The following is a 12,988-nucleotide window of genomic DNA, read 5'->3' as shown; positions in this document are numbered from 1 at the left end:
TATGTATAGGAAAATCTATAATATTTGCTTGAATCTTTAATAGGAAATGTTCATGCGACATGCTCTAATAGAAATATAATATGAGCCATTTATGTAATACTAATTTTTCTAGCAACCACAACAGAAAAAGTAAAGCACAACAGGTGAAATTAATTTTATAATACATTTCATTTAACCAGTATATCCAAAATAGTAGCATTTCAACATGTAATTAATATAAAAATTATTAAATATCTCACATTTTCAAAATACTAAATATTTGAAATCTAGTGTGTATTTTACACTTACAACATCTCAATTTGGAGTAGCCACATTTTGGATGCTTAATAGGCACATGTGACTATTGACTACAATATTAGCACAAATCTATATCTCTAAAAATCACAAAGTTCATGTCATAGCCTCTGGTTTTATAGATCTGTGTAAAATTCTGTCTTAATAAGTACCTCAATTTAGAATTTTCTTTAGTGATACTCTTCCCATGGGTTGACTCATAGGTCATCTGTTTTCAGTGAATTTTACTGAAAAAAATTAGAACTATTTTTAATAGTTCTTGTAACAGTCAAATCTACTTAGTTTTGATACTTATCTTTTCTGTGTTAACAATTTGTTTTTTGAGGGTCTTAGTGTGGTGTAAAGTTCTTCCACTCAGCAAATACTTACTAAACATCTTCTGTGTGCCTTCAGTGGGGTTAGCTGTTAGGAATAAATAGTAAATTAGAGAGTCCCCATCATCTTAGAATTTACAGCTTATTAAGAAAAAACAAACCACACAAAAATTAATTAAATGATCAGAAAGAGAAGTGTAAAATACAATGCAAGTTTCTAATAGGGCGACCAAACCTGGTATAAATCTATTTGATTCTGGTCAAAATAGGATCAGATACTTCCTAAGGAAGTTAAATTTGGGTTAAGATTTGAAAGATAGGTAGAAATTACCCAGATCTCAGCCTAAATGTCACCTCCTTGACAAGGCTTTCCCTGATAGAATAATCTAGAGTAGTCTTGCAGTCTTTGTCTTATTCTGTCACCTTGCTTTATTTTCAGCATAACGTTTATCACTACTTGATATTTTATTAAACAATAAGAAAATTTTGCCTCAATATGTAGGATATCAATAAATATTTGATTAATTACATATGTGAGGGAGTTTGGAGGTCCTTATTGGAAGAGGGTAAAAGTACATCAAAAGTCTTCAGATAGAAGGGAGTTGAAAGAAAGCCAGTTTTTGGCTAGAGCACAGAAACAGAAAGAATGTCACCAGATAGGACTGGAGAAATGGACAGGGAACAGACCATTCAAGCTCTTATAGGATCTGCCCTAGACAAATAGAAAAGCATTAAAAGGTTTAAAAGCTAAGGAATGACATGTGAATTTTGCTTTTGAAAAATATCATATAATTCTGGCAACAGAATAGATTGGAACGAAGCTAAGAGTGATTCTGGTATAGCGTAAGAGCGTAAGAGTCTATGGTAAGATGGGCCATGATGATAATTTGAATTTGTGTAGCAGTGGTGAAGATAGAGGTGTGCTTAATAAATATAAATAAGACAGATGATGTATCTTAAGAAATTACTAAATTTGATTATGTTTTGTTCCCTATGATCTAATGACTATGTCCTATCCTATGACATGTGACCAAGAAATAAAACCCTTATTTAAAAGTCTCTCTATTCCAATGTACACTGAAATAGTTGTATCATTACCATTTGAGTTTAAGAAAGTAATTTTATTGTTTTCTCATTAGGAACCTGAGAAAGTATTTGTTATATCAAGTTGATTATTTAGCATATAACAAAGAAGTAGTTTTTTGGTGGTCACTGGGAAAAGAGTTTTGGTAAACTTTCAGTTGTAAGAATATTTATTGCGATGGGATTTTACTTACGAATTTTGAGCTACTGTGCAGTTATTTTTTAATAAGTTACATTTTTGTCCATATAGGTAATATGGTAGTAGGGTGTCCTATTATTCCATTTTTTATATGATGATTTGAGATAGAATGCACTTGTGAGAGTCATAAGATATGATGATTTCTAAAAGCTCCTGATGTGTAATATGCTGATGTTTTTCTAGGTGAAATGCAACTTCAGGATGTCATACATCCTTTTTTTAAGAAATAGTTTGCCAACACTTGATTCATTTATTCTCTTTAACAAAGATCTGAATCAAGTGTTGGCAAACTATTTCTTTAAGAGGCCAGATAGTATATTAGGCTTTGCAGGCCACATATGGCCTCTGTTACATATTCTTTGTTTTTCAAAGCCTTTTAATGTAAAAACCATTCTAACTCACAGATTGTGTGTACAAAAATGGGAGCTAGAGTTGCCTGCAGGCTACAGTTGCAGACACCTGATCCAAGGTCTCTCTTTATATACTGATATTCATTGGTAAGGGTAACATATAGAGAGAGCATTGGTTTTCAAACTTTTTTAGCAGCAAACCCATTTTTCAGGTAGCATATCAAATGAAACTTTCAACTATAAAGTAGAAAAAGGGCAGAGCCACTATACTTTTGTGTTTGTACCATGGAGCCTTCCAAAATATAATTTGATTACTAGGTATTGAGAGTGCTGGATGAAGAACAATGAAAGTTTGTCTGTTATCTCTGTGGCAGAATTGGGTGTTAATGAAAGATCCTGTTTATTCATTCTCTGTGAGTCTTCTAAGTAGCAGAGTCATAGAAATATCAATTCTATTTCAGGGGCCTGGTTAATAAGCTGTAACTGTCTTGGACTACACTTTAAACACCTTTCTGGGTCTTCTGTATTGAGTACTTTTTGAAATCAGCAATTAAACATATAAGGAACTCTAATTGAAATATTTCTTGTCGTGTCCATGTAGTAAATACTATGGTGTACATAAATTCATCTGAACCAGATTGATAGCACACTCCCAAGATCTTTTGGCCAAATAAACCAAATACTGTGTGTTGCTTTTCATTTTTAATATTGATTTTATCACAGGGACATGATGATGAAGTATTTGTTTTGGAAGCACATCCATTTGATCAAAGGATCATACTTTCAGCAGGTCATGATGGGAACATTTTTATTTGGGACCTTGACCGGGGGACCAAAATTCGGAATTATTTTAACATGGTAAGGAAAATCTGTGCTTGGTTCATATTAAAATAGACATCTCTTATATGACAACTTGGTAATTAAAATATACTTAGTGCAAAGGAACCTGTCATCTGTGTTTAAATCCATACAATAACTTAGAGAATGTCTGAAGACCTGAGAATAAGGCCAATTGAGAACACTTTTCAGAGTGACTCTATTATCATGGTATTAGCATTTTCCAAATTCTTGTCCCCAGGTCTAAATTCTAGAAACTCAAATTTAATAGGCTTTTGGAGCTAATACTAACCAAAATCACAAAATGTTTAATGTTTAAACAGTAATCCTAATATATGAATCATAACAGTGTTTATTGTATCTGTTTCTGGTAAACCCTACATAGCTTAGTTAGTAATCAGGAAGTTGTTGGACAAATGTAGAATTGGAAGCATAGATACTCTTAAGATATATTTCATACAAACCATGGACAAATCTGGTGAGTTTATCCCTTTTCCCAGTAGAATACCCTCCTATGTTAATGGCAATACTCATATCCTCCAAATTTAGTGTTCCTTTGAAGAATAGTTCTTGAGTTAACATTTCTAAATTGTCAACCTTTGAACTCCCTTTTATAGACTTTGTATAGTTCTAGAGTGTTAATAATACCCTCTGTCTTTTGTTAGTAAAATTGATTCATGTACTTTAATTTTAGGAAGGCTATTTTAAGGTTTACTCGCCTTACAATTTAAGGTGTAAAGATATTATCTTGACATTGCTGATTTGTCCTTTTGGTTGTGTTTAGATCTTTTTTTATTCTCAGTCACTCATTTAGTACTTCTTGAAATATGACATTGCTAGTAATATTTGATACCATGTATTGCATTTTTATTCTTCCTAAATTCTTTCAGAGCATTACTGTCTCTGTAGGATTCTGGCAACAGAAGCCAGAGAGTCATTGGAATGTTGATGCATCACATAACTCAAGATATTAGGAAGCGGAATCTATTGCCTACTTATTTGTAAATTACCTCTTAAGATGACTTAAAGTGACTCCTCTAAATTTCAGATTGAAGGCCAAGGCCATGGTGCAGTGTTTGATTGTAAATTTTCACCAGATGGAAACCATTTTGCCTGCACAGACTCTCATGGACATTTGCTGCTTTTTGGTTTTGGATGCAGTAAATACTATGAAAAGGTTAGTCTATTTAATTTTTGTTATAGACTATAATTTTGGATTGTATCATTCATAAATTTTATTTGAAGTCTTCCAGTAAATAAGGGTCATTGTGTGTCAATAAATATAAACTTAAAAAGTCACCTTTCTTGATAAAATTTTTCATCACTGCCAGAACAGGCTTGGTAGTTCGAATCACTATCAAGATATAAGATTATGTAGATATAAAAATTTATTAGGAAATCCTTTTGCTTAGAACATATTCTCTGTACTGCCCTTCAGGTGTAATGAGAGAACAACTTTACCAGATTACATCCTCTAACTTATCATAAATTAGAAGAAAACAGCTGGTGACCAAATGTTAATTTTCTTGCTTGGCCACTTTACCCATTATCCATCTTGTTAAAATACTTTGGAAACTAACTTAATTGGTTCTTTATATTTTATTAGCTATGAATTTGGAGTTGATTATAGATTCTTGGAGTTGTAAGAGAACTCAGAATCATTGAGTGTAGCTCAATACTTATATCATCTTTGAGTATTTTTTATGTATTTGGTATTTACCTGCTTTGCCATTTCTATTATACTCCCAACTATCCTTATTTGAATAAACTAAGCAATAAAAGTAGTTATAAATGTTTGTATGATGTTTGCAACTTAAATAAAAATAACTAACTTTATCTACTGTGTTACTGCTCTCCTTCTTCATATGCTAATTGGAGAAATATGATATAGAGCCAGAAAGTAATGCAGATTATAGGACTTTGTGGAGAAGAGATAAGATTACCATTTAGGTGATTCACTTCTACCTAGAGGGAATGAATATAAAGCAGTAGATGGCTATAAGAGTATGTAAAATGTGTCTGATTTGAAACATGCATGTTCTCTAGGAATAAAAATTAATTCTCTATGCATGTTAAATACTTAAAACCTATCATAAAGATTCCAGATCAGATGTTCTTCCACACGGATTATCGACCTCTTATCCGTGATGCCAACAACTATGTACTGGATGAACAAACCCAACAAGCTCCTCACCTTATGCCTCCCCCATTCTTGGTGGATGTTGATGGCAATCCTCATCCTACAAGATTCCAAAGACTAGTACCAGGACGGGAAAATTGTAAAGATGAACAACTTATACCACAGCTGGGATATGTGGCTAATGGTATGTTGCCTCCAAAATTAAATATAAGACATTTTGCAAAATGTTATACTTGCTGTTCTCTCTGTATATCTCTTGCTAAACTCTTTATAGGTTATAATATATTTTACCTAATACTTCTATTAATTTTCAATTCCACAGTAGTTACTAGAGTACTTTTACACTTTTATGTCACTTAAACTGAGATAAATGGATTAGGACAACAAACATATACTCAAACAGAGAATATATTGATCTGCTTCCTTAGAACCTGAACATGTGTATGATCCTGTTGCTTATAGTATTTACTTTTAATAATGATTAACTGTACTGACTTTAATGTGTCAAGCTTTTCTTATTGGTAAAATTCCACTGCTCATGTTATTGGTATTTTAATTTGACAGTCCATAATTAATGGACAGAAGATGAGGAAATTTCAAAAACCAAAAACTGGGAAATGGCCATTTACCCATTCTCTTGTGTGAAATGCAAATAATTATTTAGTGTTTAAATAACAGTCAATCCTGGAGGATGTAAAGGAAGCAGTAATGAACATGATATGTGATGTAAGGATGCTAGAATAAGACAGTGAAATGTGCTATTCCTTGTCAAAGCAACTGTTCTTTTTACAATTTTAATCCCAGTATAGTTAACATACAGTGTGATATTTATTTCAGGTATACTATATACTATATAATGATTCAACAATTCCGTGTATCACACAGTGCTCATCATGACAAGTGCAAACCTTAATCCCTATCACCTATTTGACCTACACCCTACCTACCTCTCCTCTACTAACCATCAGTATGTTCACTATAGTTAAGAGTCTGTTTCCTGGTTTGTCTCTCTTTTATTTTCCTTTGCTGATTTATTTTGTTTCTTAAATTCCATATGTGAATAAAATAATGCAGTGTTTCTCTTTCTCTAACTTATTTTAATTAGTAACACACTCTTTAGCTCCATCCCTGTCATTGCAAATAGCAAGATTTCATTTTATGGCTGAATAATATTTCACTGTGTGTGTGTGTGTGTGTGTCTGTGTGTGTGTGCACATACTATATATTCTTTATCCATTCATCTATTGATGAACACTTGGACTGCTTCTATAACTTGGCTATTGTCAATAATGCTGCTATAAACCTGGAGGTACATGTATCCCTTTGAATTGGTGTTTTATGTTTTTTGGGGAATGCTCAGTAGTGCGGTTACTGGATCTTAGGGTAGTTCTATTTTTAACTTTAAAAAAAAGATTTATTTATTTTAGAAAGAGAGTGTGAGGGGCGGGAAAAAGGGAGAGGGAAAGAGTCTCAGGCCGACTCCCTGCTGAGCTCACTGAGCAGAGTCTGATGCCAAACTCAATCTAACAACCCTGAGATTATGACCTAAGCTAAAATCAAGAGTTAGACACTTAACCAACTGTGTCACCCAGGTGTCCCACTATTTTTAACTTTTTGTGGAACCTCCATAATGTTTCACAGTAGCTGCACCAGTTTGCATTCCTACCAACAGTGCAAATGGAATCCCTTTTTTTCCACATCCTCACCAACATTTGACATTTCTTGTGTTTTTTATTTTAGCCATTCTGACAAGTATGAGGTGGTATCTCATTGTAGTTTGGATTTGTTGAGCATCTTTTCATGTGTTTGTTAGCCATTTGGATGTCTTTGGAGAAATGTCAGTTCTTTTCTTCACCCCATACTTTAATATAGGATTACTTTTAGTCTTGTTGATTGTTTCCTTTGCTGTGCAGAAACTTTTTATTTTGATGCAATACCAATAGTTCATTTTGGCTTTTATTACCCTTGCCACAGGAGACATATCTACAGAATGTGGCTATGGCTGTTATCTGAGAAATTATTGATTATGCTCTCTTCTACAATATCTATGGTTTCAGAACTCAGAGTTAGGTCTATTTAAAAAAATATTTCTTATATTCATTTATTTTATTTTATTTTTTATTTTTTTTTATTTTTTTTTAATTTTTTTAAAGTTATTTATTTATTTATGATAGTCATACACACACACACACACAGAGAGGCAGAGACACAGGCAGAGGGAGAAGCAGGCTCCATGCACTGGGAGCCCGATGTGGGATTCGATACCGGGTCTCCGGGATCGTGCCCTGGGCCAAAGGCAGGCGCCAAACCGCTGCGCCACCCAGGGATCCCTATTTTTTATTTTTTTAATTGGAGTTCAATTTGCCAACATAGAGCATAAATCCCAGTGCTCATCCCTAAAAAAAAAAAAATTTAAAGATTTATTTATTTTTGGGGGGGGAGGGGCGGAGGGAGAAAGAGAAAGAGAAACCTTTTATTTAAATTTATTTTTTTATTGGTGTTCAATTTACCAACATATAGAATAACAACGAGCGCTCATCCCATCAAGTGCCACCCTCAGTGCCCGTCACCCAGTCACCCCCACCCACAGCCCACCTCCCTTACTACCACCCCTTTTTCGTTTCCCAGAGTTAGGAGTCTCTCATGTTCTGTCTCCCTTTCTGATATTTCCCACTCATTTTTTCTCCTTTCCCCTTTATTCCCTTTCACTACCCTTTATATTCCCAAAATGAATGAGACCATATAATGTTTGTCCTTCTCTGATTGACTTATTTCACTCAGCATAATACCCTCCAGGTCCATCCACGTCGAAGCAAATGGTGGGTATTTGTCATTTCTAATGGCTAATATTCCATTGTATACATAGACCACATCTTCTTTATCCATTCATCTTTCAATGAACACCAAGGCTCCTTCCACAGTTTGGCTATTGTGGACATTGCTGCTATAAACATCGGGGTGCTGGTGTCCCGGCACTTCACTGCATCTGTATCTTTGGGGTAAATCCCCAGCAGTGCAATTCCTGGGTCATAGAGCAGTTCTATTTTTAACTCTTTGAGGAACCTCCACACAGTTTTCCAGAGTGGCTGCACCAGTTCACATTCCCACCAACAGTGTAAGAGGGTTCCCCTTTCTCCACATCCTTTCCAACATTTGTTGTTTCCTGCCTTGTTAATTTTCCCCATTCTCACTGGTGTGAGGTGGTATCTCATTGTGGTTTTGATTTGTATTTCCCTGATGGCAAGTGATGCAGAGCATTTTCTCCTGTGCTTGTTGGCCATGTCTATGTCTTCGTCTGTGAGATTTCTGTTCATGTCTTTTGCCCATTTCATGATTGGATGGTTTGTTTCTTTGCTGTTGAGTTTAATAAGTTCTATAGATCTTGGATACTAGCCCTTTGTCTGATACGTCATTTGCAAATATCTTCTCCCATTCTGTAGGTTGTCTTTTAATTTTGTTGACGGTTTCTTTTGCTGTGCAAAAGCTTCTTTTCTTGATGAAGTCCCAATAGTTCATTTTTGCTCTTGTTTCCCTTGCCTTTATGGATGCATCTTGCAAGAAGTTGCTGTAGCCAAGTTCAAAAAGGGTGTTGCCTGTGTTCTCCTCTAGGATTTTGATGGAATCTTGTCTCACATTTAGATCTTTCATCCATTTTGAGTTTATCTTTGTATATGGTATAAGAGAATGGTCTAGTTTCATTCTTGTGCATGTGGCTGTCCAATTTTCTCAGCACCATTTATTGAAGAGACTGTCTTTTCTCCAGTGGATAGTCTTTCCTGCTTTGTCAAATATTAGATGACCATAAAGTTGAGGGTCCACTTCTGGGTTCTCTATTCTGTTCCATTGATCTATGTGTCTGTTTTTGTGCCAGTACCACACTGTCTTGATGACCACAGCTTTGTAGTACAACTTGAAATATGGCATTGTGATGCCCTCAGCTATGGGTTTCTTTTTAAATATGCCCCTGGCTATTCGGCGTCTTTTCTGATTCCACACAAATCTTAAGATAATTTGTTCCAACTCTCTGAAGAAAGTCCATGGTATTTTGATAGGGATTACATTAAACGTGTAAATTGCCCTGGGTAACATTGACATTTTCACCTTATTAAGTCTTCCAATCCATGAGCATGGAATATTTTTCCATCTCTTTGTGTCTTCCTCAATTTCTTTCAGAAGTGTTCTGTAGGTTTTAGGGTATAGATCCTTTACCTCTTTGGTTAGGTTTATTCCTAGGTATCTCATGCTTTTCGGTGCAATTGTCAATGGGATTGACTCCTTAATTTGTCTTTCTTCAGTCTTATTGTTCATGTATAGAAATGCCACTGACTTCTGGGCATTGATTTTGTATCCTGCCACACTACCAAATTGCTGTATGAGTTCTAGCAATCTTGGGGTGGAGTCTTTTGGGTTTTCTATATAGTCTATCATGTCATCGGCGAAGAGGGAGAGTTTGACTTCTTCTTTGCCAATTGAATGCCTTTTATTTCTTTTTGTTGTCTGATAGGTGAGGCTAGGACTTCTAGTACTATGTTGAATAGCAGTGGTGAGAGTGGACATCCCTGTCGTGTTCCTGATCTTAGGGGAAAGGCTCCCAGTGTTTCACCATTGAGAATGATATTTGCTGTGGGCTTTCCATAGATGGCTTTTAAAATGCTGAGAAATGTTCCCTCTATCCCTATACTCTGATGACTTTGAGAAAGAGAATCCTTAAGCAGAGTCCCCACTGAGCATGGAGTCCAACCTGGGGCTGAATCACAGGATAATGAGATCATGACCTGAGCCAAAATCAAGAGTTGGATGTTTAATAGACTGAGCCACCGAGACGTCCCAGTATAGACATTTATAAATATATGTTCTTCTTTCCATAAGCATGAATGTCTTTCCGTTTCTTGGTGTCATCTTCGATTTTTGTCATCAGTGTTTTATAGTTTTCAGAGGCTAGGTCTTTCCTCTCTTTGGTTATTTGGTTTATTCCTAGGTAACATTATTTTGGCATAATTTTAAATGTGATTGTTTTCTTTTTCTGCTGCTGCTTTATTAATGTATAGGAATGGAATAGATCTGCACATTGATTATATATCCTGTGCCTCCTGAATTCATATGTTAGTTCTAGTAGTTTATTGGTGGAGTTTTTACATTTCCTATATAGAGTCTCATGCCATCTACAGATAGTGAACATTAAACTTATTCCTTACCTGTTTGCATGCCCTATACGTATATTTTTTTTGTGTGATCTAATAGCTGTGGCTAGGATTCCAGTACCATCTTGAATAAAAACGGTGAGAGTAGACATCCTTTTCTAGTTCCTTCCCCTAAGGGGAAAATTCTCAGGTTTTCCTCATTGAGATATTAGCTGTTTTGTTGTTGTTGTTGTTGTTGTTGTGTTTATATATGTACAGCCTTCATGATGTTGAGGTATGTTTCCTCTATCCCTACTTTGTTGAGAGTTTTTATCACAGATCTATGTTGTACAATTTCAAATGCATTTTCTACATCTGTTGAAAGAATACTATGGTTCTCATCCTTTCATTTATTAATATGGTGTATCACGTTGATTGATTAGTGAATACTGAACCATGCAGCTAAGGAATAAATCCTACTTGGTCAAGGTGAATGATTTTTCTTAATGTTTTGTTGGATTCCGTTGGCTTGTATTTTGTTAAGGATTTTTGCATCTATGTTCTTCAAAGAGATTTACCTGTAGTTCTCTTTATTAGTGGTGTCTATCTGGTTTTGTTATCAGGGTATTGCTAGGCTCGTAAAAATGATTTTGCAAATTTTCCTTCCTCTGGTATTTTATGGAATATTTTGAGAAGAATAGGTGCTAACTCTTAATGTTTGGTAGAATTCACCTGTGAAACCATCTCGTCCTGGACTTTTGTTCATTGGGTGTTTTTTGATTACTGATTCAACCTCCTTGCTGGTAATTAATCTATTCACACTTACTATTTTCTTCCAGCTTCTGTTTTGGTAGTTTATATGTTTCTAGGAAGTTATCCATTTCTCCTAGGTTGTCCAATTTGTTGGCATATAGTTTTTAATAATATTCTCTTATGACTGTATTTCTGTGGCATGGTTATTATTTCTCCTCTTTCCTTTGTAATTTTATTTATTTGTGTCTCTTTATTCTCTGTTTTTTGATGAGTCTGGTTAGAGGTTTATGAATTTGTTGATCTTTCAGAGAACCCGCTCCTGGTTTCATTGATCTCTTCTACTGTTTCTTTAGTTTCTATATCATTTATTTCTGCTATAATCTCTGTTAGTACCTAACTTCAGCTGGTTTTAGGTATATTTTGGTGTATTTTTCTAAATCCTTTAGTATAAAAATAGGTTGTTTCTTTGATATTTTTCTTCTTAAGTAAATCCTGTATTGGTATAAATTTCCCACTTAGAACCATTTTTGCTGCATTCCAGTGCTTTGGGACCATTGTGTTTTCATTTTCATTTGTTTCCATATTCTTTTGGATCTCGTCTTTCATTTCATGGTTAATCCATTCATTATTTAGTAGTATGTTATTTAACCTCCATGTATTTGTAGTCTTTCCAGATTTTTTTTCTTGTGTTGACTTCTACTTTCATAACTGTCATAAAAAATATGCATAGTATGACTCAGATCTCTTTGAATTTATTGATGCTTTTTTTTCTGGCTTCTATTCTGGAGAATGTTCTGTATGCATCTGAAAAGAATGTATATTCTGCTGTTTTAAGATGGAATGTTCTAAATATATCCATTAAAATCCACTCAATGCACTGTGTCATTGTTTGCTTTTTAGTTTCTGTTTAGATATAGTGTATTAAATACTATTATTGTATTATTATTGGTGGTTCCTTTTTTTTTATCTTTTTATATATGGTGGTTCCTTTATGTTTGCTATTACATTTTATGTATTTAGTGTTCCCATGTTGGGTGCATAATATTTACAATCATTATATCTTTTTGGTGGATTATCCCCTTGTTATTTAGAGAGTCCTTTGTTTTAGTCTTTGTTTTAAAATCTATGTTTTCGTGCTCGCTTTAGCAGCACATATACTAAAATCTATGTTTTCTGATATAAGTATTGCTACTATAGCTTTATTTTCACATGCATTTATTTGTATGATAGATGTTTTTTGATTCCCTCACTTTTAATCTGCATGTTTCTTTAGGTCTAAAATGAGTCTCCTGAAGGCAGTATAGATGGGTCTTGTTTTTTTTTAATGCATTTTGTCACCCTATGTCTTTTGATTAGAGATTTAGTTCATGTACATCAAAGCAATTATTGATAGAAATCTATTTAATGCTATTTTATTACTTGTGGTTATTTATGAATTTTTTTCTTTGATTCTTATCTTTCAAGTTTTGCTGATTTGCTTAAATGGTATATTTGGAATTCTTTTTATTCTTTGCCTTTTTATTAGTGTTTTTTTATTTGTGGTTATCATTAGGTTTATATAGAACCTCTTGTACATATGGCTGTCTATATTAACTTCATTGCATCCAGTTTGTTTTGAATCTCAGTTATTGCATTTTTCATTTCTATTAATTTTAACTCTTTTATCTCTGGGTTAAGGGCCTCCATGAAGTTTTCCATTCTTTTCTCAAACTAAGTGAGTATCCTTATGACTGTTGCTTCAAATTATCCATCAGGCATATTACTTATATCTGTTTAGCTTAGATACCTGCTGTAATCTTATCTTGCTTCATTTGTGATGAATTCCTCCATCTTGGCATTTTGTCTAAGTCTCTGTCTACTTCTCTGTGTTAGGAAAGTCTGTTAGGTTTCCTGTTCCT

At 34.2% G+C, this 12,988-nt stretch overlaps 1 protein-coding gene across 3 annotated transcripts in view; it reads left to right on the top strand.

Moving 5' to 3' along the window:
• The window catches only part of BRWD3 (bromodomain and WD repeat domain containing 3), a 193,504-nt gene that overhangs the window by 108,718 nt on the left and 71,798 nt on the right, over window positions 1-12,988 (top strand). For all 3 annotated transcript variants that reach the window (XM_025988640.2, XM_072744418.1, XM_072744419.1), the window contains 3 exons: window positions 2,964-3,098; window positions 4,126-4,254; window positions 5,176-5,401. In XM_025988640.2, the coding sequence (XP_025844425.1) occupies window positions 2,964-3,098; window positions 4,126-4,254; window positions 5,176-5,401 (490 nt within the window). The remainder of the gene's footprint in view (window positions 1-2,963; window positions 3,099-4,125; window positions 4,255-5,175; window positions 5,402-12,988) is intronic.

Source organism: Vulpes vulpes, chromosome X (assembly GCF_048418805.1).
Source record: "Vulpes vulpes isolate BD-2025 chromosome X, VulVul3, whole genome shotgun sequence".
NCBI lineage: Eukaryota > Metazoa > Chordata > Mammalia > Carnivora > Canidae > Vulpes > Vulpes vulpes.
The sequence above is the reverse complement of the archived record's forward strand: the minus strand, read 5'-3'. Positions and strand labels throughout refer to the sequence as shown.